The sequence below is a fragment of the Babylonia areolata genome, chromosome 26 (genome assembly GCF_041734735.1).
Source record: "Babylonia areolata isolate BAREFJ2019XMU chromosome 26, ASM4173473v1, whole genome shotgun sequence".
NCBI classification, from domain to species: domain Eukaryota; kingdom Metazoa; phylum Mollusca; class Gastropoda; order Neogastropoda; family Buccinidae; genus Babylonia; species Babylonia areolata.
In genome coordinates, this window is record NC_134901.1 from 10,364,496 (window position 1) to 10,371,995 (window position 7,500).

The window sequence follows — 7,500 nt, forward strand, 5'->3', positions numbered from 1 at the left end:
TGTTGTCAGGTACCCATTCACATCTGGGTGAAGTGAGGAAAATCAGAGTAAAGTGCCTTTTTCAAAGACACAACACCATGCCCAGACCATGCCTCGAACTACAACTGGTGAACACTGACTCAGAAGCCCAACGCCTAACTGATTCTGCTACTTTCTGCAGCCGTCACCTATACTGTCAATAGCTTTCCCTTCCCTGTTCCCACACAAGCAGAAAAACCTCAGACTTTCTCATTCAGATCATCTCACAATATCAAAAATGTGCACTATGATACACCAAGAGATATAAACAAACCATATTCAAAGCATCAATGCAAACATCTCATAACAATCAACAAGACCATTTTCAAAATCAAACCTTCTCAAAGACAGAACATCTTATACAAGTATCAGACATATATACTGTACTGTACACAGATCACGTCTATTCAAATACACAATCAGATATATACACACTATGTCTGTTTACACTGACAGACCCTCAGACACAGACCACATCTGTTCACATGATAAGATAAACAGACCATGTCTGTTCACACAATAAGATAAATAGACCATGCCTGTTTACACTATCAGACACACAGACCATGTCTGTTCTTACTATCAGAAACGTACACCACGTCTGATCACAATATCAGACAAACAATATCAGACCATGTCTGATCACACAGACCATGTTGTCTGTTCAAACTGTCACACAGGCCATGTATAATCACACACATACAGAGACCACATGTGTACACACTACCAGACACACAGACAGAGTCTGTTCACACACACATTGACCAACACCTGTTCACACTACCAGACCATGTCTGTTCACGCTAACAAAACACACAGACCATGCCTGTTCACACACACACACACAGACCAACATCTGTTCACACTACCAGACCCTGTCTGTTCACACGACCAGACACACAGGCCATATCTGTTCACACTGCCAGATGCACAGGCCATGTCTGTTCACACTGCCAGACGCACAGGCCATATCTGTTCACACAGACAGACAGACATACAGACCATGTTTGTTCAGACATCAAATACATTACAGACCATATCTGTTCACACTACCAGACACACCAACCATGTCTGTTCACACTGCCAGACACATAGGCCATGTTTGTTCACATTGCCAGAAACACAGACCATGTCTGTTCACACACACACACACACACACACACACGGACCATATCTGTTCACACTGCCAAACGCACAGACCATGTCTGTTCATGCTACCAGACACAGACCATGTCTGTTTACACACACACACACACAGACCATATCTGTTCACACAGCCAGACACACACAGACCATATCTGTTCACACTTCCAGATACACACACACACACACACACACAGACCATATCTGTTCACACTACCATACACACAGACCATGTTTGTTCAGACATACATTACAGACCATATCTGTTCACCCTCCCACACACACACACACACAGACCACCACGCCGTGGTCACTGGAGTGAGAAAGTGCTGCGGCGCATGGCTGCGGACAGGAAGGGGTTGGGTTCGGTCTCCTGGTCCTTCAGCACCACACTGACCCACTCCTTGCACTTGGAGGACTGCCGAATGGCGTCCACCACCGTCTGCACGTAGAACGAATCCTCAAAGGTGGCAGCGTTGGCCAGCGGCTCGGCCACCCACCCCTGCCTCTCCTCCACTCGATTGAAGGCGTCCCTCACGCACTCCATCATGCGGATCATCCCTTTCATGTAGGGCGTGGGGATCTCCCGCCGCACCGACTCAGATATCCCAAAACTTTCCACGTCTTTGTAGTTCACAGGGTCGAAGTGAAGCAGGTCCTCCTTGACACGCTCGCGTTTCTGACCATACAGGTCACTCCCACGCACTGTCAGCCGTCCCCGGTCACCCAGGAGGATGATTTCGTGCGTGAACTGCCCGGGCAGGAGGCCGTTGAGTGTGACCGTCACGCTGGCACCTTTGTCCAGCTCCAGCTGGAATGTGCAGAAGTCGTCGCTGGTGATCTCGCGGATGCCTTTGATGTTGGTGGTCTGCTTGGTATAGGTCTTCAGCATGCCGTGCACCTTGAGCGCCCGCTGGCCCGTCAGGAAGGTGACCAGGTCGATGATGTTGGAGCCATACAGGTTCAGGGCCCCACCGCCCATCATCTCATCACACATCCAGTCAAAGCGGTCAGAGTAATTGGTGGCAAAGTGAACCTGAGAAAACAGTGAGGAGATTAACCAGTAGCAGACAATAACTGGCAGCTGGGACATTTGTATGAAGCACTGGAGACTACTAGCACATCCAAAAAGCTGATCTGAGGCATAAAATGACGATAGCGTAGAAAGTGACAATGTCAGCCAAACGCTGCAAAATATTACTAACTTGTATGGACATTTGTGAAACAATTTGATACCACAATTTACTCTTGTTTTGTAGTTTTTTTTACTAACTTACATGGACATTTGTGATACAATTTGATACCATAATTTACTCTCATTTTGTAGTCTTCTCTGTCAGTTCTCACCTCTGGGCAGCTTTAACAACCAAATGGGCCCACAAAATGAATTCATGGCTGCATGGTTTTCAACAGCATCCACGGAACATAACAACAACTGGGTTAAAAAAACAACAACAACAACTCACCTTGACCTCACAAACATTGATGTTGCCAATGAAGCCTTCTTCGATCAAGGCTCGCATGCGGGTGACGGCTGGCAGAAAGCGCAGCCCATGACACATGACTGACATCAGGCGGGGGTAGTAGCGGGATGCATGCACCATTCGCAGTGCGTCGCGCTCACGGGGACCAGCGGGTGAGCCGCACAGGACGTGTTTGCCAATGCCCAGGGCCTTGGCTGCAATGGGGGCCTGCAGGTGAGGGGAGCAGCTGATGAGGACCACGTCCACGTCCTTGTGCAGCAACACCTGCACGGCACACAGCACTCTCTCTGGGTTCATGCACGTTTTTAACCCGTTGACTGTCTACACTTTCTGAGCCCAGCTGTATTCCATTTGCTGAGCAAAAAAAGCTGTATCAGTAAAACACCTGCACGGCACACAGCACTCACTCAAGGTTCATACACGTTATAACCCCTTGACTGACAACACTTTTTGAGGTCAGCTGTATTCCATATGCTGAGTAAAAAAAGCTGTATCAGTAAAACACCTGCATGGCACACAGCACTCGCTCAGGGTTCATACACGTTTTAACCCCTTGACTGACAACACTTTATGAGGTCAGCTGTATTCCTTACGTGCTGGTTTTTTTTTTTTTTGGGGGGGGGGTTTTGGTGTGTGTGTGTGTTTTTTTGTGTATGTTTATATAAAATTTACAAAATAAATGTTTAAAATGCATTTACAAGTTTCGGCATTGGTCTCACATCACTGTAAATATACTATTACAGTATTAGTATGCCTTGAATCATGCATGTTTGTTTAAAGAGAAAAAAGTTCCACAAAAATATAAACTCAAGGGGGAATTTACTTCTGAGAATCAGAAAACAATAGGGTTAAGCTTTTTTCATTTTCAATTTTACCATCCAACTTTCCAAGCAAGTTTGGTTCACTTGTGGCTTCCAAGAAAATGCCATGGACACTCACAAACACAGTGACAAACACTATCCGTATCTTAGTAATGTATACACAGAGACACATTCACACAACAACAGACACACACACACACTTCATCCTTCTTTCAAAGACTGGGTATTTACACACAAACACAGATTCACTTTGTTTTATAGTAATGACTTTGAGTAAAACCAGAATTCAGCCACAGTGCATTTCAGCATAATTAATCAATATAAATAATTATAATGGTTGTACTGATTCTTTATTACATATTTCATTTATCAATGCCACACATGCATCCACACATATACATACATGTTTGCACATGCATACACTGTAAAACAGACACATCTACACACACATGCACACATACACAGCTATGCTGACTTCATTTTTATTGTCCTTAGATCACCTGAACAGAAATGAGCACAGCAAGATATGTCATCCTATTTTAATCAGCCACCTCTCCTTTTCTGTTGAAATGAAAGTTCTAAAGTAACCTACAACTACAAGTATGACAGAAACATTATGATCTTTACTAACCATATGCTTTTTGTGTTTTTTAATATATCTTTTAACTCCAGCCTCAAGTCAAGAGAGTTTGTGCATGGTCACTGTATGTTATAAAAGCAGTCTGCAATGCTCAAGATAAAACTTACCAGTTTCTGCTATTAAAACATTACTGCTGACAAGACAAAAACCACAGCAACACAAAATAAAATAACCGCTACCCTTCACCTCATCTATCTTATCTGTGTGGAAATCAATGTCCAGCTCAGCAGCCAGCTGCTTTGCCTCTTCGGCAGTCCGACCCCATGCAGCAACGACTGTGAAGCCACACGTCTTGAAAATGGGCACCAGGCATCGAATCGCCGCTGTCGTTCCAAACACTCCAACGCCAGGCAGCATTTTGCGCATCTTTTCTTCTCCACTGCTGGTTTCTGCTCAATTCCACACCTGGAAAATAATAATCCCTTACACTTAGCAAAAAGTAAGTTTAATTTGAAATAATAATGATTTGATTTGTCAACCAAACACTGATTCCAGCCGGCTGGGAAGAATTAAAGAAAGGATTTTGTGTGAGTCCTGATGAATTTTCTGGTAACAGTTCAGTCATAATTTGAGTATAGTGATCTAAACTTAACACTAAAATTAAAAACAAGAACAATGGTTATAAAAACACATTTGACTATAACTTTGGTTTACATTTTAAAAAAGGTAATACACAATATGCACACTTTCATTTATAAATCAGTATCAGTATGGTCAATGACTTTCCACACACCGGCTACTTCATCAGTTCATGGCACTGAGAAAAATCTCTTTTTGATTGTATCAATCATATGTCAATATGCTGCTTTGTATCTTTATCTCCAACTCCACACTGTATATATAACATACATAAAAACATGTGAATATTCATATAGATTTAATGTTCCATCAACAAATGAAAGCAGACCTGAATTAGCTTATCAGCCTAATGGCATTATCATTTTTGTCGTGCCCCCCTCTCTCGTCTTTCTTTCCCTCTCTCATTTTCCTCTAAGATTTTTGTTGTGAAAAGCAGAATTTAACACAAAAAAGTATATCTACAGACTCTGGAATGTTTCTAATGAAAAACAAACAAAAAACCAGGGGGAAAATCCATGCTTTCTCACATACTGGCAAAGAAACATGGGATGGCAAGAAAGCATGGGCAAACAACATTGCTCAGGTCATCCAGAATAAACTCCAGCCAGAGCTCTCCAAACTGCCAAAGAAGAAGATACTGCAGTTCCAGTGCTTCCACACAGTAACAATAATGATAATGATGATTATGATAATGCTAAACCCAAACATCTATTAATATATTACCACTATCATTATCATTATCCAATGCTGCACAAAATATTGATAAAACTCATTCTCACTCATGATGCAAGAAGCATCAAACAAAAAATCGGAATGAGCTGACAATGGAGACTAGTATAATTATAGTCAGCCAGACAACTTCATTTTTTTTTGTCCACCCTGCAGGTCCCAACACACACACACACGCGCGCGCACACACACACACACAGATACACAACAGGTGATTCTAGAGGGCAATATATCAACACCAGTCGACATCATTTCAGGAGTCCTGCAGGGCACAGTCCTGGGTCCACTTCTCTTTCTCACCTTCATAAAATATCTTCCTAACACTGTCAAGATCAGTATCGCCAACTTTTTGCCAATGACTGTCTCCTCCTCAAATGAATCACCTCCCCTCAAGATAGCCTCCAAATACAAGACTTATCGATTCTGGAACATTGGGAATCAACCTGGCAAATCAGCTTCAACCCCAGCAAATGCACCATCAACCGCATCTCCCCAAGCAAGAAGGCAGCTGTAAAACCAACTATGCTCAGCCTACATGGGCAGACACTGGAAACAACAGCATCCAGCAAATACCTCAGCGTTACCATCACACTTCACAGAGTACCTATCCTGGGGAAAACACACAGGCACACAGTCAACAAGGACAACAGAGCTGCGGGTTTTCTGAAGCGGTACTTGGTGAATGCTCTGCCAGCGTCAAGTCAGTGATGTACAAGACCATGGTTAGATTGGTCTTAGAGTATGCGTCCACAGTCTGGGACCCAACCTGTCAGACAGACGTCATGGTGCTTGAGAAAGTACAATCTAGGGCAGTCCGCTACATCTTCAACAACTACAGCGATCAGACACCAGGCTGTGTGACCAGCATGCTTTACATGCTGCAGTGGGATCCTCTCACAGAAAGAAGACAACACAACCGCTTCACCATGCTTTTCAAGATCAATAGCAGCATGGTTGACATTAGTAAGGCCCTCTTCTACACCAAAGGGGATAAACGGACAAGAGGAGCCTAAACACTTTTCCAGGAATGTGCCACCCACCCAGCCTCTGCAATAGATTCTTTCCTAGAACCCTACGCCAGTGGAAGAACCTGCCACCCAGCCTCGGGGATATTCCTTCCATGGAGGTCTTCCATTAGTTCCAAGCTGGTCTGGGGCTGCATAATGACTCAGCGAAGAACTAACCAGCAGCACCATGTGTGCAATTTTTTTTAAAATTTTTATTGTTTTAGACCAAGTCTGAGCTATGGGCCACACACATACTAATTACTATACACAATTACTGAGTTAGCTCTGCAGACTCCACCGCTGGACAACACACATTCATCAGAACCCAGTCCAAGACATGGAAGAAGCGCGCGCGCGCACACACACACACACACACACACACACAGTCATTGGACCATTCAGCACTACGGTAGTGCTGTTTCTAATTTGTTCATTTTACGTTCCCATTAAGCTTCTAAGTATGCGAAGCTGAGGTTGACGTGACAATGACATTACCGCAGACATTATTCGGTTTATGCTGACTGTTGTTCGAACCTTTATCGATGTACATCATGGCGTAAGGAACAAGATTATGAATCAAGAACATTCTAACATCAACCAAACACCAAAACGGTGTAATGGGGTATGACTAATCTAATATAGTACTGGTAATGAATTACTGATTCATCATCGTCCTTTCATCTGCAGATCAAAAGTATCCGCATCATCATTCATATCAGTGCGTTATCCTCACTTTAATTCTTTCTTCTCACCTGTTCACTCCATTGAAACAGAAAGACACAGTCAACAACATGAAATGGCAGCAAGCATGAGCATCTGTTTCTCTTCGTAAATGGCTTTATATCCGTTTTCGAGCAAGAAAATGCAAGACCTCCAAAGAATTTTAATTTGTTGACGATTCAGAAGACATCTTGATACAGAATGCTTTGTGATAGCCGTTGTAGAAAAAACAACAACAAAAAAACCCGATTTTTGCTGAAATCACACATAATTTTGTTATACATATTAAAAAAAAGAAGAAAAATATTGATTTTGGAGGCACTAATTCTACTTTAATTCTCCAGATGACCTAATGTCAG

The 7,500-nt window shown here is 43.1% G+C and overlaps 1 protein-coding gene across 1 annotated transcript; it reads right to left on the minus strand.

The window, feature by feature from the left end:
- Positions 1–1,303: 1,303 nt before the first annotated feature.
- Positions 1,304–7,300, minus strand: LOC143300670 (glucose-fructose oxidoreductase domain-containing protein 1-like). The gene is made up of 4 exons (XM_076614507.1): positions 7,174–7,300; positions 4,293–4,511; positions 2,628–2,909; positions 1,304–2,197 (listed from the first exon to the last, which is right to left on the minus strand). The coding sequence occupies exons 2-4, from the start codon at positions 4,470–4,472 to the stop codon at positions 1,472–1,474; spliced, it is 1,188 nt and encodes a 395-aa protein (XP_076470622.1). The 5' UTR covers positions 4,473–4,511; positions 7,174–7,300; the 3' UTR covers positions 1,304–1,471.
- Positions 7,301–7,500: the final 200 nt, after the last annotated feature.

Excerpts from the sequence above, each read along its gene's own strand:
- LOC143300670 (XM_076614507.1), bottom strand. The coding sequence starts at position 4,472 with ATGCGCAAAATGCTGCCTGGCGTTGGAGTGTTTGGAACGACAGCGGCG. Across the intron at positions 2,910-4,292 it reads ACACAGATAAGATAGATGAG|GTGTTGCTGCACAAGGACGT; the intron begins GTGAAGGGTAGC and ends TGTGCCGTGCAG. Across the intron at positions 2,198-2,627 it reads TCAATGTTTGTGAGGTCAAG|GTTCACTTTGCCACCAATTA; the intron begins GTGAGTTGTTGT and ends CTGTTTTCTCAG.